Source organism: Pseudochaenichthys georgianus, chromosome 1 (assembly GCF_902827115.2).
Source record: "Pseudochaenichthys georgianus chromosome 1, fPseGeo1.2, whole genome shotgun sequence".
NCBI lineage: Eukaryota > Metazoa > Chordata > Actinopteri > Perciformes > Channichthyidae > Pseudochaenichthys > Pseudochaenichthys georgianus.
In genome coordinates, this window is record NC_047503.1 from 17,734,784 (window position 1) to 17,758,957 (window position 24,174).

Consider the following 24,174-nt stretch of genomic DNA (forward strand, 5'->3'; position numbering starts at 1 on the left):
AAAAGAAAATAGAAAAAAAGTACAACAAATAAACATCAGCAGAAACAGAACTTAAAAAGATACAAAAATGACAAACACTCGAGGCGAAACAAGGGTCTTTACATGTTAGTGAGTTTCCAGCTGCTTTTTAAAGGCTTCTACAAACATTGATTTGTTTCTGTTCCAAAATAAACATGGAAACTAACAAGGCGGAAGTAATGACTTTCTTTTAAATTAGTAAAAACCTGAGGTAACAAATCTACATCTGGACTCTGGCACCATCATCCTCTCTGAAACCTACAATGGAGCCCCCTGAGCAAAGCTACTGGTTTCCCCTGGCATCAGACCTCAACTCCTCCTCTGCAGCCCCCCCGTCACCTTTCTTCTTCTCCTACCTCCACCTCTCCAACATCTCCTCCAACCTGTCCACTCAGAGTGTCCCCTTCCAGGGCAGCAGCACCCTGATGACCGCTCTCATCTCCCTCACAATCTTCATGGTGGGTCTGACCGGCAACACTCTGGCCATCTACGTGGTGCTGCGCTATGCCAAAATGAAGACAGTCACCAACATCTACATCTTGAACCTGGCTGTGGCCGATGAGCTCTACATCATCGGGCTCCCCTTCCTCACCACACAGAACGTGCTCTCCTATTGGCCATTTGGCACCTTCCTGTGCCGCTTGGTCATGACAGCAGACACCATGAACCAGTTCACGTCCATTTTCTGCCTGACGATAATGTCCATTGACCGTTATCTGGCTGTGGTTCATCCAATCCGCAGCACCAAGTGGAGGCACCCCCGCGTGGCCAAGGTGGTGAGCGCAGCCGTGTGGGCCGTGTCCTTTGTGGTGGTCCTGCCTGTGTTCATCTTCTCTGATGTTCAGGTAAAAACTTCAGTCCTACATGTGCTTCACCTTTTCTGTTTAGCTTCAACTAAAGTGTTGGATCCTTGGAAATCTACACGGGGAGGGTTTTTTTTTCTCCCAAAATCCATTAAGTTGCACCACCATGTTTCTACAATATCTTATAATGGACAAATTCAACTTTGGCTCTAGAGAGGGACTTTTACATTTTGGTGTTTACTAAAGGCCATCGCAAGGAGAGGTGAAAGGAGTGGTTTTCAGTTGGTTTTCATCAACCTCACAGCTAGAGACCAGAAACTCACACACTTGAACTTTAAAAGCTCCTCCTGATTAAAAATCCTTAATGTTCCACTAAGTCTAGTTAAAAGCTCATATAGAATTAGAACACACTGTCGGTTCATCCCTTTTGTTACATCCCAAATTGATATGAAAACAAGGAATTGTTTAAATAGTCATAGTTATGTAGTTCAACATTACTCCCCCCTCAGCAAATGGTTACACGTTTTCATCGATCATCTTGAATTGAAGCTTTTTTTTTTATCTTTAGGCTGTATTAAATGGAACATATTATGCTCATCTTCACATTTCATTTTTGTATTTAGGGGCTCTTCTGTCTCCATGCTTTAATGTTCAAAAAGCTCTTTATTTTTCTCATACTGCCTGTGCTGCAGCACCTCTTTTCACCCTCTGTCTGAAACCAGAGCCCAGTCCGCTCTGATTGGTTAGCTGGCTATCTCTGTTGTGATTGGTCAACCGCTTACAGATGTCTCGCCCCTTAGCCGTACAATCATGTACAATGTGTTTGAGTGCTAGCCAATAGAAGCGCAAGTGTAACAAAGTGATGTCACTATGTGTCGGAGACAAACTCCCTCCGGAGGGAACTGTGGGATTCTAGCATTTGCAGACCAACTTTTTCAAAATAATGTCGAAGAACAGATAACATCTGTCACAAGATTAGATTTAAAGGGATCATTTGAATTCCGCAAATTACACTGAATTCACTTTCTTGTTGAGAGAAATACAAGGATATTGATTCCAGATTTGTGTCTGTTAAATATGGAGCTACAGTAAGGGCATCACAGGCTTAGCTTAGTATAACAGCTGGAATTGGTTATGTTCATGTATATACAATAAATACAATGATGGTCAACATAAACATTTGCTGATGGCAAGAACAAAGTGGAGCACTCACTGTACCAGCCAGATAATTTCTTCAGGCATAGATAGAGACCAAAAACAGAGCTAAAATAAATGAATAATAGAAGAACATTTTCAAGGCAAGAAATTCAATAATTTGTCTCCTAAGACTTAACTGAAAGAATGCCTTTGTCTTCTTGAACCTTTTGAGAATTCATGATTATACAAGAGATTCTTTGATGGAAAGAATACGCAAGTTGTTTTTGAACTAACTGAATATCCGAAGGTATTATATGAGAGGAGAAAACACTTTTAAAATAAAGGTGGGTGGAGAATATTCCGAACAAAGTTTCTTCAGTCAACGTCGAACCATAATGTTGATAACAAAACGACAAGTTACTTGCCAGTTAGACAGTCGTTTCTCTAGGCAAACACAAAATGTAACAACATAAAGTCTGGAAATGTCATCCACAAAGCAAAATGTGCTTTCTTGAGAAAGCAGATAATGTTATTGGAATTTCTCCTAACATCCCTTTCTGCATTATGAATACGCTTTATAGTTTCAATTGAAATCTATTGTTTACCGTGTTTTGCTCCCAGTCTGACTGAGCAGATAATTGCAATTTGTATTTGTTTTACTCAGGTTAATTCTATGTCCTTTATAGGAGACATTTAACTCCTGCAACATGAACTGGCCAGAGCCAAAGAATGCGTGGTCAACAGCCTTCATCCTCTACACTGCCACAGTGGGCTTCTTTGGACCCCTGCTCATCATTTGCCTCTGCTACCTGCTTATCATTATCAAGGTGTGTACAAATGTGTGTTCTTGTGCTGTTATTAAATATTGATCATTTCAATCATCCTCAACATTTTACCAACATTTGTATCCCTTCAATCATCATTCAATGGGTGCAGATTAAGTCATCAGGGGTACGGGCGGGCTTCACCAAGCGTCGGCGTTCGGAGCGCAAGGTGACGCGGATGGTGGTGGTTATCGTGGTGGTGTTTGTGCTCTGCTGGCTGCCGTTCTTCATCATCAACATAGTCAATCTGGTAGCCATCATCCCAGAGTCCAGCATCAGTGCCGGCATCTATTTCTTCGCTGTCAGCCTGTCCTACGCCAACTCCTGTGCCAACCCGGTGCTCTACAGCTTCCTGTCAGACAACTTCAGGCAGAGCTTCAGAAAGGTAGGTTAAATATCCTCAAGGCGAAGGTTGAACAAGTAGTTTGACATTTTAGGAAATATACATCTTTGCTTTCTTGCAGGGATATGGATGGAAGATCAATACCACTGTCATGTCTCTACAGGTAGTAGCCCTTTAGCTTAGTTTAGCGTAATGACTGAGAGCAGGTGGAAACAACTAGCGGTCCTGTCTAAAGGGGAAATAATCTTCCTAGGGTTATCTGACAATGATTGGTAGTGCGTTAACATGAAAAGCAAACTGCAGAGTGTAACACTTCTTATCTTGGGCAATGCTATCTGTAAAATATCTAATTCAATGAAAAAAACACAATTGTACCATCAATGAAATCAAATGACAAATGAAAACCTAGAGTACAATATATAGTGTCTCTTTAAATCCAGTAACTTAAATCCAGTTCCAACCTTATAATTTCTTCAATACTCCTACCACTCTGGCAGTGAGTTCAGCTATTGTCTCTTGATAAACCAGCAAGTCCTCTCACTGGCACGAAGATCAAAGCAGTCCGTGGGTCTGGCTCGCCATCTTGTATCAGAGCACGTGTGTGTGTGTTGTCCTCTCACTCGCATCAACTTTCTTATCCATTCCAAAAAACCTCACCTGTACGACAGGTCATGAAAGAATATAAATATAATATAAACTAACAATATAAATTATATAATTATTACATCTTCAAAACTACTGCAAACTTAGCTCTTTTGTCAATACAGCTTATAATGGGGCTCAAAATGGCAGCTTTACAGCTCCTCTACACCTGTGATTTATCCTGTTCACACAAAATAACACATATTTCCCCTTGTAAAATACACATTAAAGCCACGTAGTTTCAGCCAAACAAAACAACAAATACAGGACATTGCAAGCCATGTTCATAGCTTCCCTTACAGTTCAACAACATGAAATGCTAACAATGAAGCTAACATTAAATCACTCATACAAAACTTTTCTATGAAAAGGTTTGACTCACCAAAACACCGTTGGTTAATGTTCTATACCGTCTACTGGGTTTCCCGACCGCGTGGATGGTATTTTTTACCTTTTTTTTTTTACATATAATTGTAACGCAATACATGATTGTCAATAAAAGCCTTGTTTCTATATTACAATAAAATATACAAAATAATTGATTAATTAATTTCAATAAAAATTCAAGTTAGTATTAAAGGCATAAAAAGACAGAAATGTATAATTCTTTCATTAATAGAAATGTTTCTTCTGCCCGTAAATTGTCCAAACCGGGCTTTTCTGGATAAGCGCATTTTTAAAACATAGTCATTGTCCATGCCGGTTTCAGTTGGATTATTTGTCACAGTTGCTCCGATCAGATCGGTCTCCTCCATTTTGTAGATTATTTACGACTTTTGAATCCACATAAACACATCGGCAAAATCCGGCTTACTTTGAGCATGTGTTTTAAACAGTTTAATCCCTTTGTGAATTGTTTCCACTTGCGCCGTCCTTTCATTTCTTCATACAGCGGGAATCCAAATGAATTAATCCTGAGTCCAATAACCATCAAAGTCACTCCAATAGTGCTCCTTAATTACGCTTTCATCCTCCTTTAACAAAATACTTCACATTCATCCAGTTTGTGACAGTAGTTGTAGCATGTTTTTAGACTTTTAAACTTTAATTACCGCTGTTGAGCCCCCCCCCCCTTGTGTGTGTGTGTGGGGGGGGGGGGGGGGGGGGGGGGGCGCAACTTCCAACAGGAGTCATTTGGGGGGGCTCTTGGGAATAAAGGTTGGGAACCACTGCCTTAAAGGAACAGTACCTTGTAATTTGTCATACTAGTTTTATTTATTATATTTTTAAAGGGATTGGTCAATGTTATCATTAAACATGTAGGCCTATCCTTTAATGAAATCACTTTTGAATGACATTATGCTTACTATATTTTAATGTGGTTTACAAGAGCAAAATAGTTTGTACAACTATATTTACTTTTGATTCTTTCGTCCTGGCTACGATGCCTACGTCAGCAGCGCATGTGCGTTGTGGAACCTCTTGCTTTTTTAAATGAAAAGCCCTTTACATTTAAAAACATGGTGAAATATGTGTAGGACCTTATTTTGGGGATAATGCATTGACTTGAACGGCTCCATTATTTAATGGAATATAGGATTTTAATTGTTGAAGCTGTTGGGTTCAGAATTCCAGAAAAGACAGACAACTTCTAAGTTTAACTATTTATTGTAAAGAGAGCAAAAGATATATATTACTTGGCCAAGGACTCATCACGTCTTTGGGAATCACAGGCAGCAAAACTGTAATCTGTAACCACCAAATCTGTCAAGAGCCACGAACCTCGTGCGGCAACACACTCTCACTCCCTCAGTGTCCGTGGCGTCCAATTGTGACGCTCCTAGGCTCTTTCAGCGTCATAAAGGGACGCAAATAGCTTTCAACTGATTGCAATGTATTCCCATCTGCGTCGGGATTTGACGCTCATGGAAGCACGGCATTCGTTTATGCCGGCTGCCCTTAAAGGCAATGTGAGCGTCCATTCCCATTGGATAACGGAGAATTGTACACCCGGAAGTAAGTATTCCTCTTACTGTCGATTGATTTACAGTGATATCTGCACTACTCATCGACTAAAAAACACCGGATTATCCTTGTTAATTACACAACATTGATTGGTTTAAATTGTGTGCAATGCTTTTGTATTTTTCCCCTTCGATTCGGAGAAACAAATATTTTTTATGAGTAAAGGATGGCAGAAGACACTACACTACCCAGAATCCCCAGCTATCGTTTGGACTACACCATGTGCTCTGTTTGACAAACCCCGTTTTTTTCACCATTCATTCCGATGGCTGGCGTCTATGTCACATGATCGTCAAATTTCTCCCTGCAGAAAAAGAAAACATGGCCAAAATTCGTTTTATTCTCGGTAGAAAATGCCTATTTTAAAGTTAGTTTGGCCATTAAAATGCGTTTTGATGTAATTTGATGCGAGAAATATGAGTTGTTATTTCAGATTATGTGTGCAGTGGATGTACATGATCTTTAGTTTGCTAGTTATTACGAAGATTACTTCAGGAAATCGCGACGTTTTCATTGTTACCAAGGTGGTTGCTAGGGACGCTGCTATCGATATTATTTCTGTTATGTTGTGTAACTGTTTAATGGTGTTATCTTTATTGCTACCCCCTTCCCCGTCAATGTATAGTGTTGGTCCACAGCCTAAACATATTAGTTTAACAAAATCCGCATCTAAAGATAGCCTACGTTATTTCCCCCCTGTGCAATTCCAGTCTCACATCTCACAGCACATCGTCATTAACAAATACCGGAAACAGACCGAAAACATTTTTAACAAATAATAATAATACTTTATTCCGAGTGTGCTTTCTTTTCTCTTTGAAAGTCATCACATAACGGCATTGTAATACACGGTTCGGCTGCATTACATATTACATATCTGCCGTAGTTCTGTATTTATAGAGCCCTGATGAGAAGACAAACATGAGAAACTGAAAACGTGATGTGGATCATAAATATATCAGCCATTAAACAACATCTTACATTTCTTTTCACACAATACGTCTCCTTGCAGTATCAACACTAATTCGGCTCACTTTTATATTTGATCCAATTGGTAGATAGGCTGTATTTACACCATAAAGGTGCACAGCTGATATAAAGGGACACCTGGTGGTTAAAGCATGTTATTGAATTTAATTATTTTTATTATGTCCCTATAAAGTATATTCATTACTCGTTATTCTCTACTAATAGTTAATTAAAGAGTGTATGTAATGACTATTTTGCACATCCCTTTCAAGATTTCATGATTTTCTAAGGTTTATTGACATATCATAGGCCTACACAACTGTGGTGTAGTTCTGCACTGAATGAAAAACTTGGGTTGCAGGTTCCTCAATAGTGCATTACAAGACATGTATCAATATTTGTGCATACCTCCAGCAATGTTAACTATGTTGAAGCACTTATTTTAACTGATATTATACATAATGTATTATACTCTTATAAGATGTATGTAGATATTTCATCTCCGGCCTTGTCAGGTATTGAACAATCAATAAATAAAGAACACAGAATTGTTGAATATAAAACACAGAATTTGTGTGATTATACTAAATGATTTTCAAATAAACACAACTGCATATTTAACTGTTACACATGCTGATGTAACGCAAATGTTCCAACTTGGGATCAATAAAGTATATCTTATCTTAAGCTGATCGATGGCTACTGCCATATTTGCAAAATGTGCCTCTGAACCTTGACAAGTGCATGTTTCAGGCTTATCAATTAATGTAATGTAATGTTTTCACAGGGGTCACACACATAAGACCAGCTGTTAAATAAAGCTCTTCTGACCTTAGCTGGCATGTGGGTATATATATTAATACTGCCCATAATGGGCACAAGCAATTTTCACCCATTTATTAATTATATGTTTTAAATTTGAGTGTTTCCTGTCCCCTAAACCTCCAAGGATGTACACAGTTTAATACTGGCAACTTCTTATTATGGGAAATACGAAAACGTCTTTTAAAACTACAACTCCCAGTAGAGACGTGCCATAGAGAACATGTTGCGAAACAGAATAGCCAGCATGTGTAGTTCTGGGGACGGGGTGGGGAAGGGGGGACGCGGTGGACCCGTTCAAATCCAGTTTTGGACAGTCTGCCGTGGTTCCATCCCATTTCAAGTGCTGTTCGAGAATCGGCTTAACCCTCGGAGCACACTCTCCAATCACAGAGCTTGAGGACTATCACGGGGTTTGTCAAACAGAGCACATGGTGTAGTCCAAACGATAGCTGGGGATTCTGGGTAGTGTAGTGTCTTCTGCCATCCTTTACTCCTGGGAATGGACGCTCACATTACCTTTAAGGGCAGCCGACATAAACGAATGCCGTGCTTCTATGAGTGTCAAATCCCGACGCAGATGGGAATACATTGCAATCAGTTGAAAGCTATTTGCGTCCCTTTATGACGCTGAAGGAGCCTAGGAGCGTCACAATTGGACGCCACGGACACTGACCAAACGTCGCTATTGGACGCTTAGGGAGTGAGAGTGTGTTGTTATTTGCGTCCCTTTATGACGCTGAAGGAGCCTAGGAGCGTCACAATTGGACGCCACGGACACTGACCAAACGTCGCTATTGGACGCTTAGGGAGTGAGAGTGTGTTGCGTGCGACAATACATTTTATTACACAGGGCGCTGCCCGTGCATTTATGATTGGTCAAGACAGATGAAGAGATACCGCGGTTTAGACTTGGTTCACTTTGGTTGGTGCGCAGACTCAGATATGCCCCTTTCACACCAGCGCCTTTTCAGCTCCGGCTCGGAGCTAGAGCCTGAAAAGCGCCGGGTTTTCCTGTTCACACCGCAGCGGCGCCGGCTCTTAGCTCCGGAATCCGCTTCATTTCCAGCTCCAAAAAATTGTCGGTCCAGAGGCAAGAGCTTTGGAGCTAAGAGGCGACGTCGCTTACGTCTCTCTTACGTCGAGGCGTGCAGGAAACTAAACCCACCTCCCCTGAACACTGTTATGCCTGCCTACAAGCAGTAGTGCCTATAAACACACTTTATAAAGTCAGGCAACACTAACCAGGCTTCGTGTGATTCTGTTTATTTGTACCTTACTTTGACCATCCGTTCACTGTTATCGATCATTGTGGAGAGAGGCAGACGTGTTGTTTTGTATTATTGGAGCTATCGGATGCAAGTAGTCAGTTTAGCTTCGGTTGCTATGCTAACATCACCCGTTTTATACCAGAGAAACTTTCATAACAGCGTTGTGATACCAAACAGTGTCAATTCAGACTGACACACATTCACTTGGGCTAAGGGGAACTGGGGATATGCATCAGCTGCTTGTGTGAGTCGGACAGTGAATACTTTAGAGCGGCCGCTGCAGTGTGAGCTAACCGGGAGCTAACGGGAGAATACACTCCCGTGGAAGAGCAGCCAGCACTGCAGCGGTCGGTAAATGCTGCAGAAACACATTAATAAACAATGAACCACGGCACTCTGGAGCAAAGTATAAGGTTGGAGAAGTCGTTATTCAATTTATTCTGGCTTCGTGTGATTAAAAGCAACACGATCATCGACCCAACGCTGTTGTTGTTGTTGTGAGCACCGTAATGGGTGCCGTTGGGGAGCAAATCAGCGATGTAAACGGTGACGTCATGACGCAGCAGGGGCAGCTCTGGGGCGCCAGTGGGCGGTGTGTACAGAGCGGGAGCTGAAAAGGGAAACCGGAGCTGAACCAGAAAAGCGCCCGCTCGGAGCTAGAAACTGAAAAGCGCTGGTGTGAAAGCCGCAATAGAGTCTCTTGGCAACACGATCCTCCAATCAGCATTCGGCCGGCCTGTGGAAGTCCCTCCCTACTCTGGCACCATCATACTAATTTGTTTTCTCTAACGTTTCTTCAGATATAGCGGGAAACCATAATGTTGCTTCCTAGCTTTGCGGGGGAGCGCGGCTCCCATACAAAGTCAAGGCCGGTGCGATGTGCTGTTCTGACTACCTCTTTGTGTTCTCTCAGTCTTTGCACTCGACTTTGCTACTTTCAATATTGCAAGCTAAACTTTCTTCTGACTATTCCCCTCGTTGGTATCTAACCCATCAGAACCTGGGATTAGTGATTGTGTCTATTTATTCTATAGTCATAGCAATCTCATGAGCACAATAAGCATAATGTAATAATAAGAATCAGTCTTGTAATGTTATATAAAAATAGACTCCACAAATCACGTAACTCATATGAGAAACCTTTATCAAAGGAAAACCTGAGGACAACTCAATAGAACTGACAATACCTGGTGTAAAAGTTGGGGTTGAAGAGCTTTACATTTAGCTGTTTTTTAAATTTTCAGTCAACCCAGCCATAGATATATATATAAACACTAGATGGCTCATGGGAGATTTTCCAGCGTAGCTGACCGGCCGCCATCTTGCTACAGTTAACAGTTACTCTGACTCGCATTATGGTAGCTGTTGTAAGGTGAGTGATCTGCACAAAAATACTCTTAACTCACTGAAATCTTGACTGATTTACAAACGGGTTGGTTTATTATAAACATGATTAGCATGGCTATGATACAGGATGCTTGGACATGTTGAAATTGCAGCTTTTCTTTGTGTATGTGGTTGTATTTATTAGCTGGCTAATAACAAGAGGCTGTCAGTGAGACCTAGTATTACAAAGTTGACCCAGCAACTTTACACCAGTGGGAGAGGCAGAACTGCTCTTTCTTTTCAACACAACTTAAGTTACACATGATTTCTTCCAAGTGGTTTGGCTTGTTAAAAACATCTTGCATTATGATACAGGAATTTGCTGGCTTTGTGTTTACAGAAGTACCTGACTATGCCGGACTTTTGTGCAGCCTACGGATTCTCTAATCACCGCAGTCTGTCTGTCTGCAATCTATATAAAGATCTCATGTCAAAAATAATTGTAATAAATTAGACAGAATTGGCCTGTCTGTGAGCACATTTTATGTTGGTTTGGTTCTTCTGATAAAGGTGTGAATATCTAAATAATATACTGACATATGCTATTGTCATTAGTTGTGTCCCTGTTCTTAAAGCTAAGGCATTGCTAAATTAACAACTCTTGGCTTACAGAGTGGTAACATGAGACCGATTTTTATATATAAAATATAAATGTATTTTAATTTTATAATTTATTTTAAATATTAACAATATAATAAAATAAATGGAAATATATACACTGGCAAATATTTAATATAAATACCTTGTGTGTGTGTATAGCTATTGCTTTATCTGATTAATGTTATTTTCATATGAAAGTCCATGATTATAAGTATGCAGTATCATAACTACATCTTTGATGTTTATAAAAAACCAAACCGTTTGAAAATTGGTTGAAAATTGAGCAAGCTATGGTTATTTAAATAGTAAACCATAATGTTATGAATGAGAGAACTCCCTGTAGCAAGATGGCGGCCAAGTGGCAACGTCGGTCTCCGTTGGCCAGCAGCGCGGGTGAGTCATATAAGAGGCTTCTCAAATCTTAAATTTCCCCTCCTCGACTCCCCTCCTCGAGACTTAAGAGGCTTCTCAATACTCAAATTTCCCCTCCTCGACTCCCCTCCTCGACTCCCCTCCTCGAGACTTAGACCCGCCCACAGGAGATGCGAGCGGAGGACCGAGGAGGGAACCGAGGAGAGAGGAGGGGAAGCAGCAGACGTTTAAAGAAATGAGAACTCCTCTCCTCTGAGCGGTCATATTAAAGCGACGTCCGTTCATTATGACGTGGCAACAGCTGCATCAGCTGTCGAGTGTTTTGTCATATTTTATAATCTCTGTTAGATCAGCTGAACATTGTTCCCCCACATATTTTATTTGAATTCATTGAGAGTGCGGTATAATGAGACAATAACAGGCTACAGATGCGGACACACACACACAAATATATTTATATAAATATATACAATTTAAAGTATGAGAGCACTCTCATAATAACGTAACACAGTCAGAGACTGGATATACCCCCCCCCCCCCCTCTCTCTCTGGTCGCTGAAATGGGGAATTGAAATTACGGGCCAAAAGTTGTATTTGCAAGTATTAAAAGTAAGGACATCAAACCAACTGAGACCCGTCTGTCCGCGGCATCTGCGCACTGTACAACACACCTACACACTGTACAACACACACACCTACACACTGTACAACACACGCACCTACACACTGTACAACACACGCACCTACACACTGTACAACACACGCACCTACACACTGTACAACACACGCACCTACACACTGTACAACACACTGTACAACACACGCACCTACACACTGTACAACACACACCTACACACTGTACAACACACACCTACACACTGTACAACACACACCTACATACTGTACCACACACACCTACAGCTGCTAAAGCATAATCAGGCTACAGCCGTTGTGTATTTTATTATGTGAAGCACTAAATGGTTTTAGAAAAATATGGACTCTTTGTAGATATCTACTAAACTAAAGCAAATAAAGAGAGTAGGCCTGTTGTACTGAGTGATATATATTTTACACACTGCTCTGCTTTCTGCAGGACCTCACAGCTGTTCTCACTGTAAACATCGCGTTGCGATGAGAGCAGGTTCTCAAATAATATCCAGGGGATGCATGCAGAGCTGTCATTGGCTGAGATAAGTCCGGCCGTGCGTCACGCCTCCACCGTTCCCGGAAATGCATCCGCGGAGGAGCCGTGGAGGAACCATCAGTGTATCCTCGGTTATAGCTCCTCCAGAGAGCCTCCTCGATGCTCGATCCTCGGTCCTCGGTGTGCATTTAGAGAAATGAGACGTCCTTCAAAATGGCGCGCTGAAATTCATTTCCGGGTCACTACCGGAGGACCGAGGAGTCGAGGAGTCGAGGAGGGGAAATTTGAGTATTGAGAAGCCTCTATAGTTCCGCCCACAGGAGATGCGAGCGGAGGACCGAGGAGGGGAACCGAGGAGAGAGGAGGGGAAGCAGCAGACGTTTAAAGAAATGAGAACTCCTCTCCTCTGAGCGGTCATATTAAAGCGACGTCCGTTCATTATTACGTGGCAACAGCTGCATCAGCTGTCGAGTATTTTGTCATATTTTATAATCTCTGTTAGATCAGCTGAACATTGTTCCCCCACATATTTACTTTGAATTCATTGACAGTGCGGTATAATGAGACAATAACAGGCTACAGATGCATGCGGTCACACACACACAAATATATTTATATAAATATATGCAATTTAAAGTATGAGAGCACTCTCATAATAACGTAACACAATCAGAGACTGGATATATCCCCCCTCCCCCTCTCTCTGGTCGCTGAAATGGAGAATTGAAATTACGGGCCAAAAGTTGTATTTACACGTATTAAAAGTAAGAAGAGGACACCAAACCAACTGAGACCTGTCTGTCCACCGCATCTGCGCACTGTACAACACACACCTACACACTGTACAACACACACCTACACACTGTACAACACGCACCTACACACTGTACCACACACACACCTACACACTGTACCACACACACCTACAGCTCCTAAAGCATAATCAGGCTACAGCCGTTGTGTATTTTAGTATGTGAAGCACTAAATGGTCTTAGAAAAATATCGACTCTTTGTTTGTAGATATCTACTAAACTAAAACAAATAAAGAGAGTAGGCCTGTTATACTGAGTGATATATATTTTACACAGTGCTCTGCTTTCTGCACGGACCTCACAGCTGTTATCACTGTAAACATCGCGTTGCGATGAGAGCAGGTTCTAAAATAATATCCAGGGGATGCATGCAGAGCTGTCATTGGCTGAGATAAGTCCGGCCGTGCGTCACGCCTCCACCGTTCCCGGAAATGCATCCGCGGAGGAGCCGTGGAGGAACCATCAGTGTATCCTCGGTTATAGCTCCTCCAGAGAGCCTCCTCAACGCTCGATCCTCGGTCCTCGGTGTGCATTTAGAGAAATGAGACGTCCTTCAAAATGGCGCGCTGAAATTCATTTCCGGGTCACTACCGGAGGACCGAGGAGTCGAGGAGGGGAAATTTGAGTATTGAGAAGCCTCTCTAGTGTTTATATATATCTATGAACCCAGCTAGCAACAAACTTCTTCTTTTAGCGTGGTATTTGTGAGGTTTTTACTTTGGCGCTGTCTGCTGGTAGTATCAAGAACGACAGCAATACACGGTGCTTTATCCCAGACATTATGACCCAAGGACACTGAGATGAACAGACTGATCTCATAGACGACCAACTTTCAATGCAATTGTCCACTTTTTCGTAATTTGTATGTCATTAGAACAATATGAAAGATGCTAAAAGAAAATGATATCCCAATATTTGAGGATGACACCATTTATGTTGTTGTGGCCCTGCAGGTTCTGAGCGTGGGGACTGTGCGATGCAAGACCAACGGTGTGGATGACGGCGACCCCAGCGCTCCTCGCACGGAGAAATCCACGGCACACGACTGCGTCCTTTTCTCCCAACGAAACCAGGCCTACCACTACCCCCAGAGCAGCCAGGTACGGTGTGCATCTGTGTGTATATTGTTGTTGTGTGTATGTGCGTGTGTGTTTGTTGGCGGATTTTGGGGGGAAACATGCCTGATCTATTCAAAATGACATTTCCACACAACAAAGCATCATTGTCAATAAGAATATTCTCCTTGATTACATTTTATTTTGTCTTCAACAAATTCATAGTCAAAGTCTGCACAAGAGGTGGCCTTGGCTAAGTTTTATACATATGAGATAGCTGAGATAACCAAATAGCTGAGATAACCAAATCTCAACTTTGCATTAGAATCTTCATTAACATAACAATAACACACTTCAAGTCAAACCTTGATCTTTTACTAACTCTTATCCAAGTGACTGACTCTGACTCCATTGAAACAGTAGACAGTAAACAACACTTTTAAACACACACACACACACACACACACACACACACACACACACACACACACACACACACACACACACACACACACACACACACACACACCACCACCACCACCACCAATTAGTGTGATGCATCAGGTTTGGCAGGAATAATTATGCAGATTTAAACACATTGAACTTAATCAACAGGCGTGTGTGTGTGTGTGTGTGTGTGTGTGTGTGTGTTAGTACATCAGGAAGGGAGGTTGGGGGAGGAAACAGCTTAGACTCCCTGGAGCACAGCACTTGTCCAATTAGAGGATTTGTATGAGAGTGCTCTGGATATTTTTAGAAATATAGGTTCAATTTAGGGCTGTCAAGTTAACGCGTTAAAAATTAACGCCACTAATTATTTTAACGCGATTAACGCATGTGTATTTTTTTTCCTCGACCGCCCGTAGTTTCAGAGAGCATCAAGTTTAAAATACATTCTACAAGCTGATGCTGACAGCCCCGCTCCTGCTGCCCGCTTGTGGCAGACCCGGTGTTGTGCCGTAGATTGAAGCCTTGCCGTAGATTGAAGCCCTGTTGAAGCCCTGTTGAAGCCCTGTTGAAGCCCTGTTCGCGGGTCGTCATCGCCTGTATTGAGCGTTCGTCTAGTTTAATAAGCTTTTCTCTCTCTTTTGAATGATATATTTCCCATCAGATTAAACAGCAAACGGCTGAATAAATAATGTGCATACAATTGCGAGGAGGCTCGTTTTAAGGACACTTTTCAGATAGTCGCAATCTTCGTATTGGAACAAACTTCCGTTTTTGAGTGCAGTCCCACTCTGCTATGTTCCTCCTTCCTACAGAACAGACAATGACAGGATAATATGTCATTTGTCAGTATAGTCCTATTTCTTAAAACCTTCTCTGTTGTTTAAGTGTCTGATAACCACGAATAGTAAGCAATGATATGACAGTAATGATATAACATATGTCAGACACTGTGTTATTTTCAAGCAAGCCTAAAAGATAATGTGTTCAAACTGGCTTCACTCGCTTTAATTGCTCCTTTGAATGTCATTTTCAATGACATTGAATGTTTTGAAAGGTGCCCTAAAATAAAGTGTATTATTGATCTTATATCTGTGCCTATATCACACTATTAATGTTCCTTATTTTAGATCTGCACTGTTCTCTATAACATGTTCAGCAGAGCAGGTATTTCTCCTGCCAGATATGGCACCCCCCCCCCCCTACAACTTTGTCCAGGACAGTCACAACGTCACCAAAATCACACTGGTATTGCATGTTCCCCTCTAGTTTATGCTCACCAAAGCATTTCACTCTGGGCCCAGCAGTTGAAAAACTAAAGCGGAGGTTCCATATCCGGCAGTGCAGTTGTTAGAGCTGCCGGATTTTGAAGCGCCCCCTGTAATTTTGGCCAGGATAGTCACAATGTCACCAAAATCACACTGGTGCTTGCTGTTCCCCTCTAGGTTGTGGTCACAAAAGCATTTCACTCTGGGCCTAGCAGGTACAAAACTAAAGAGGGGCTTCCATATCCGGCAGATCAGGTGTTGGTGCTGCCGGATTTGGAAGCCCCTCTTTAGTTTTGTACCTGCTAGGCCCAGAGTAAAATGCTTTTGTGAGCACAACCTAGAGGGGAACAGCAAGCACCAGTGTGATTTTGGTGAAGTTGTGACTATCCTGGACAAAGATATAGGGGGGGTTCCAAATCCGGCAGGAGAAATACCTGCTCTGAACATGTTATATAGAGAACAGTGCAGATCTTCCCTATTGACACCAGGATTAACCTAGTCTAAAATAAGGAACATTAATAGTGTGATGATGAAATGTAATGTAATAGAGGCACAGATATAAGATCAATAATACACTTTATTTTAGGGCACCTTTCAAAGCATTCAATGTCACTTTAAATACAATTTAAAAAAAATATGCGTGGCATTACAATACAAACATGTGTTGAGTAGGAATATATAAAAATGATATTCAAAGGAGCAATTCAAGCGAGTGAAGCCAGTTTAAACACATTATCTTTTAGGCTTGATTGAAAATAACACAGTGTCTGACATCATATGTGATATCATTACTGTTATATCATTGCTTACTATTCATGGTTATCAGACACTTAAACAACAGAGAAGGTTTTAAGAAATAGGACTATACTGACAAATCACATATTATCCTGTCATTGTCTGTTCTGTAGGAAGGAGGAACATAGCAGAGTGGGACTATTCTTTCACACAGTGACGTCACGAGCTACCCACAATGCAACACGCGCCATATATATATATATAAATACGCCATTTTCCTGGAGGTGCTAATATCCTGGAGGTGCTAATATAAACAGCTAGCTAAAGTAGCCTGGCAGAGCGCACTAGTTTTTTTTTTCTGAATTAACGACCGAAGAAATCGCTGCATGTCTTCGGATTACATCTCTGGACTTGAGGGGTGTGCTCTAGGTCGTTACCAGCGTAAACTAGAGCTGTGTGGGTTGTCGGATTGCCTTTACAGACTGCCTGCAGATGTATGGCAAAACGAACCTTGAAAGTGGCCTTCGTCGATTTTGGCTGCATCTACGTCTAATTTCTGGAAACACCAGGTGAATACCCCACTTGTCACAATAATATTATCATGCCATTGCATATATGTGGTATTTTAGAGTTGACTAGATATTGATTAAGGCAATAGACTATGATATTCTGCTTGCACCTCACGTGAAATGGCGGATTCCGGAAGTACGGTGTCGCACTCGGCCCAATACCCGTATGTTTGTGTGAAAGAATACACTCAAAAACTTAAGTTTATTCCAATACGAAGATTGTGACAGATCTGAAAAACGTGTCCTTAAAACGAGCCTCCTCGCAATTGTATGCACATTATCTATTCAGCCGTTTGCTGTTTAATCTGATATATCATTCAAAAGAGAGAAAAGGGTGAAAAAAGCTTAGAAAACAGCGAACGCTCAATACAGGCGATGACGTCACCTTTGCGCGTCCCCGCGAACAGGGATTCAATCCACGGCAAGGCTTCAACCTACGGCATAACACCGGCAGACCACACTTCCACGCTCACCGGCAGGCACCGACTGGCCATCGAAATGGAGGACCGGGAGGGTGTGTATATGTGTGGCACGAGCGAGCGAGGCATATTTTACATGTATTGCTGTTGTTAGCATCTGGTGCTAGCTAGCTGCGCTAACGGATATAAGGAGCTGTTTCAATGAAAACAGGAGCGACATTTCGCCGAGCACTTGACTTTATGCAGGTAGCCAGACAGTGGGACATTGTAGGAAAAGTCAGCACACTAAGCACGGATAGTGCGCGCAACATGATTGCAGCAGCCAGGCAGCTCCCGTTCGAGCATATGCCTTGAGTTGCACATAGCTCCAACGATCCATCACAGTGTCTCACACACACATATTTGTCCACTCATATGTTGATAAGAGTATTAAAAACTTGAAAAATATCCCTCTAAGGTACATTTAGAACAGATAAAAAATGTGCGATTAATTTGAGATTAATCGCGATTAACTATGGACATCCATGCGATTAATCGCGATTAAATATTTTAATCGATTGACAGCCCTAAATTATAAGAACATGTGGGGAAATGTGAAATTTGGGCCCAGACACTAAGCATATTGCATTTAAAATATTAGTTTACTTAAGCATTGTCTAGATTAGAGAAACAGCATGTATTTTGAAATAACATTAATAATTTACAAAGCACAAAAGACTAACCAAAGACCCTAACAACTAACTACCTAAACCAATAACTTCCATAACTAACCATGTCATAATTATTCACCTTTTCATCGCAATGAAAAACAAACATGACCCCCTTGATGTACACTGAACAAAAATATAAATGCAACACTTTTGTTTTTGCTCCCATTTTTCATGAGATGAACTCAAAGATCTAAAACATTTTCTATAAATACAAAATAACCATTTCTCTCAAATATTGTTCACAAATCTGAAAAAATCTGTGATAGTGAGCACTTCTCCTTTGCTGAGATAATCCATCCCACCTCACAGGTGTGGCATATCAAGATGCTGATTAGACAGCATGATTATTGCACAGGTGTGCCTTAGGCTGGCCACAATAAAAGGCCACTCTGAAATGTTCAGTTTTATCACACAGCACAATGCCACAGATGTCGCAAGTTTTGAGGGAGCGTGCAATTGGCATGCTGACAGCAGGAATGTCCACCAGAGCTGTTGCCCGTGAATTGAATGTTCATTTCTCTACCATAAGCCGTCTCCAAAGGCGTTTCAGAGAATTTGGCAGTACATCCAACCGGCCTCACAACCGCAGACCACGTGTAACCACACCAGCTCAGGACCTCCACATCCAGCACGTTCACCTCCAAGATCGTCTGAGACCAGCCACTCGGAACGCTGCTGCAACAATCGGTTTGCATAACCAAATAATTGCTGCACAAACTGTCAGAAACCGTCTCAGGGAAGCTCATCGGTCCTCATCGGGGTCTCGAACTGACTCCGGTTCGCTCACATTCGATGGCACCTGGCATGTTGGAGAGGTGTTCTCTTCACGGATGAATCCCGGTTTTCACTGTTCAGGGCAGATGGCAGACAGCGTGTGTGGCGTTGTGTGGGTGAGCGGTTTTCTGATGTGAATGTTGTGAATCGAGTGGCTAATGGTGGTGGTGGGGTTATGGTATGGGCAGGCGTATGTTATAGACGACGAACACAGGTGCATTTTATTGATGGTATTGTGAATGCACAGAGATACCGTGACGAGATCCTGAGGCCCATTGTTGTGCCATTCATCCACGACCATCACCTCATGTTGCAGCATGATAACGCAAGGCCCCATGTTGCAAGGATCTGTACACAATTCCTGGAGGCTGAAAACATCCCAGTTCTTGCATGGCCAGCATACTTACCGGACATGTCACCCATTGAGCATGTTTGGGATGCTCTGGATCGGCGTATACAACAGCGTGTTCCAGTTCTTGCCAATATCCAGCAACTTCGCACAGCCATTGAAGAGGAGTGGACCAACATTCCACAGGCCACAATCAACAACCTGATCAACTCTATGCGAAGGAGATGTGTTGCACTGCGTGAGGCAAATGGTGGTCACACCAGATACTGACTGGTTTTTGGACCCCCCCAGACCCCCCAATAAAGCAAAACTGCACGTTTCAGAGTGGCCTTTTATTGTGGCCAGCCTAAGGCACACCTGTGCAATAATCATGCTGTCTAATCAGCATCTTGATATGCCACACCTGTGAGGTGGGATGGATTATCTCGGCAAAGGAGAAGTGCTCACTATCACAGATTTTTTCTGATTTGTGAACAATATTTGAGAGAAATGGTTATTTTGTGTATATAGAAAATGTTTTAGATCTTTGAGTTAATCTCATGAAAAATAGGAAATTGACACCCGATGGACACACGAATATGGAATTGTGAATTTCGCATGAAGATGGCCCTGAACCACACACGAAGGCAACATTTACATTACATTTAAGACATACAACTGCAACGAAAACAAAAACAATTATGTTAAAGTACTATGATACTGTACTGATATTTTCAGACTTTGTTCTTTACTTTATCCGTCTTCAAATGTAGAAGATATTAAGTTTTCTCCGTAATGTTGTTTCCATAGCAACAACAACTTCCTGTCAACTCGACTTCAAAATAATATATTATATCCTTTTCAGTTTCACAGAACACAAATTGGGTTATTTACATAATATGTTTACAAGTTGCTGCCGGAGCCTGAGAAACTCCACCGGCGGTCATACGATGGCTTAAGATGCCCTCACGAATGGCCCGATGTTGCTACGATCAGAGCCGAATTTGAACATTTCCTTTATCGGGTGTCAATTTCGGACAGTGTGACGCGGGCTTAATAGGTGACCTTTAAGAAATCAATCAATTGACATAAGTAATTATTAGAGCCGGGACTCGATTAAAAAAAATAATCTAATTAATTAGAGGCTTTGTAATTAATTAATCGAAATTAATCGCATTTTTAATCAAATATACATATTTGACCTGAGCACAGTGAGAAGCAATTTTCACATGGATTTTACTCCAAGTGGTCTACAGTCGAGTGCAATCCAGTGAGCCAGGGAGTTGGTTATTTTCTCAGACGTGGACTTACTTATCCTGGCCCTGAAACCAGTCATCTGGTTGAGTGTGGGTTGGGTCACACTTGCACTCGGAGTCGGGCTAACTGCTACATGCTAGCTGCTACATGCTTTGCATTTAGGTGATACTTTAGGCTTGATGTGCTGCGGTGATATGCAAATTCTTTTTTGCATAATTTGCACACAACCGTGCTCTTATCGACGCTTCCATCCGTCCGTTTTTTAAAACAAAATGTCCCATCCACGGGGCCGACCAAAGCGGTCTCATCAGCTTGTTCGTTCATGTTTGACTATTGTTCACCGTGGTTTGTTGTTGTTTGAAGTCCCATGCTGAAGTCATGAACGTTAGTTGGTGCTCCAGTATAATCGGTACGCCTGAAACTCATCCAGTGAGAAACGTTGCGCTGTGCAAAAATAAGTGCGATTAAAGTGCGATTAAAATGCGTTAATTTTTTTAACGCGTTAATTTTTGTGTAATTAATTAATCTTAATTAACGCGTTAAAGTCCCGGCCCTAGTAATTATATAAATATAAATTGATTCAAAAATGACTTTGTTGCCTTCTCCGGAGCCTTTAATCTGAACTCCTTCCATAGCAGCATTATTCTGCTTCTGAATGCAGTAATTGACCAACCAGAATCGATTTTCAACAAAGCTGCGTATTAACAATGAGGTACAATTATTCTGGATCACATGCTGCATTGTTACTGGTGAAGCCTTCATGTGTGTGACTGTAATTTGATTCATACCTAAATATACACCTTATTATGATGAATGGACAATCGAACCTGAACTCCATTTACCACAATTCCATGTTGTGTAGATTTATTTCTGCTGCTAAATGCTGAAAGGTGGGGATAATGGCTTATCCTGCACACACATACAATCAGGATATTTTCATAAAAGAATCAAAGGGAGTAAAGAGGGAAAATGCATCAAAGACTGCGGCAAACTCAAGGTAATCATTGCAAAATGGCGCATAATTGGCTTGTAATTATTCACATTTGTCCTCCTTTCTCTGCCCTAACATAATGTAGACCCACCCAAAGGGGAATTAACTGAGCCTCGACTGCTTTTCCCGCCCTTTTCCTTTATTCCCCTTCCACTGCCTCTGGCTCTCTTTTTCTCTCTCTCTGAAGATCTCTCCTCACCCTCCAGGCTCGCCCACCTCCCACACAGCAGCAGACCTGCACCGCTCCACCCCGACACCTCAACCTTTCTCCCCCAGCCCAGGAGTCGGACCACCCACCACCCCGGTAGACTCCACAGCGGCTTCCATGGTAACCCCGGCTGATCTTCCCACCATCACTGCCCTGACCTCCCCCACCTCTCCCGCATCCATAGCTCCTCCGGAACAGTAGCCAGCGATCGATGGATATCATGGGGTTGTAGGAAGTGAAAAGAAAAGCGGAGGAAGAAATATATAACATGATGTCACATGAGGGGAAGCATCGAAGTAGCTGATGAAAATAGAAAAAGTGGATGCTTGTCGGCATTTCCAACCTAAAAGGCATTTCCGGGACTATATTTTGACAACACTCCTAAATACATTTCAGCATTTTTGATCCATTACGGTAAACAACATCATCATCACTTACGAGTCACGGTGAATCTTTACCTGTATGAATAGCTCAGCTGTTCAACAACCTTCATTTCTTTCCATCTGACACAAGTGCCTTTTCAGACCGCTTTCAGCTATCTTCACAGCTCCTGAACAGACAGGAACATTACAACTACAGTATGTTCTTTCACATTCTGTTTATCTGTCACTCAACATGTTAGAAGGTCATTACTTTTCAGGACCAAAAATGCCATCGAGGACATATTTCAATACAGCGGAGGAGATTTCCTGCAGGTATAGATAGGACATTTCCTGCAGGTACAGGAAATGTTTATTTATGTTTAAACCGGGCATTATAACGTTCCATTTTTGCACACCACACGTTTTGATTAAAACTGAAATGATTATTAGTAAAAATCTTGCCTACTACAGCTTTAATGAAACAGCTAAACATCACAAAGTACTATAGTGTTGAGTGTTTCTGTATTATTGTACAAGTGCATTGTGTCCGTTTCAAGGTCCTTGTTACTTTGGTTCTCCTCACTCAAAGAGGAACACCACCTAAATGAAAACACCAATATCTTATTTCAATGGTGCAGGAAGGTTCCATCATGATAATTGTGAACATGAGCTACTCTCTCTCAAAGCCACAAAGAAGAGAAGAGAAAACCAGTGGTCAAATCTGTGACTTCATCAGGTATAAAGTCTTGAGCATGCAGCTCCATAGACAATTACATTTTATTTATAAACCCAAAAGGCATGTTTCTTTTGTAGTTCTATTGTAATCCATTACCCCTGAGTGTTCTGTGTTGGAGCAGTTGGAGACTTTATACTTTACGACATCACACATTTGAGTCTGAGCGGTCATGGATGAGTTTATGTTTACTAATATAATTATAAAGAACCACAGGAATAATATGTATAAAATAAGAAGTTAAAAAAGTGTTCTGCTTTAATTGGAGTGGAAAGTTGTATAGCTCTGTGTTAAAAGTCTGCTGTAACACTTTCTGTGACTATTTTCAAAAGATGGCTTGCTTGCTTTATCAGCTTCAGGAGAGGTGACTCCATGCCAACTAAGTGTTTTTCTGTACACATGTTCCCAGCATTGAACACAAAACCTGTTACCTCTCTGTAAATATTGTATGACACCTAATGTGTGTCCCTGTGCATTTTTCATGCCATTTAAGTGTTTATGTGTCTTCATTCGTGGCTGTTTTGCACATTTAAATTCATGCCTTTCAAGCTGCTGAATCAAGGGATGATATCAGCATACTGTAGCAAGTGTTATTGTGTGACCATGTTTTGATCAGCGCCTTGTTAACTGTACAATATATTTGATAGATTATATATATATATATATATATATATACATATATATATATATATATAAAATTAGGGCTGCCGCGTTAATAACGCGTTAACGCAAAACATTTTTTATTTTAACGCGATTAACGCATGTGTATTTTTTGTCCTCGGCCGCCCCGTAGTTTCAGAGCGCATCGAGTTTAAAATACCATCGACAAGCTGATGCTGACAGCCCCGCTCCTGCCGCCCGCTTGTGGCCGACCACACTTCCACGCTCACCGGCAGGCCCGGACTGGCCATCGGGAGGACCGGGAGATGTATGTGCGGTGCGAGCGAGAACGCGCACACATTACGTGTATTGTTGTTGTTGTTGTTAGGATCTGGTGCTAGCTAGCTACGCTAACGGATATAAGGAGCTGTTTCAATGAAAACAGAGGAGCAGCATTTCGCCGACAACTGCGCCAAACACTTGATTTTATGCAGGTAGCCAGACAGTGGGACATTGTACGAAAAGTCAGCACACTCAGCAGGACGGATAGTGCGCAACATGATTGCAGCGTCCAGGCAGCTCCGTTTCGAGCATATGCCTCCTTGAGTTG

General features: G+C 41.8%; 1 protein-coding gene across 1 annotated transcript; it reads left to right on the top strand.

Moving 5' to 3' along the window:
* Positions 1–23,587, top strand: LOC117453757 (somatostatin-like receptor F_48D10.1). The gene is made up of 5 exons (XM_034092724.2): positions 1–863; positions 2,645–2,785; positions 2,895–3,167; positions 14,062–14,208; positions 21,849–23,587. The coding sequence occupies exons 1-5, from the start codon at positions 282–284 to the stop codon at positions 22,068–22,070; spliced, it is 1,365 nt and encodes a 454-aa protein (XP_033948615.1). The 5' UTR covers positions 1–281; the 3' UTR covers positions 22,071–23,587.
* Positions 23,588–24,174: the final 587 nt, after the last annotated feature.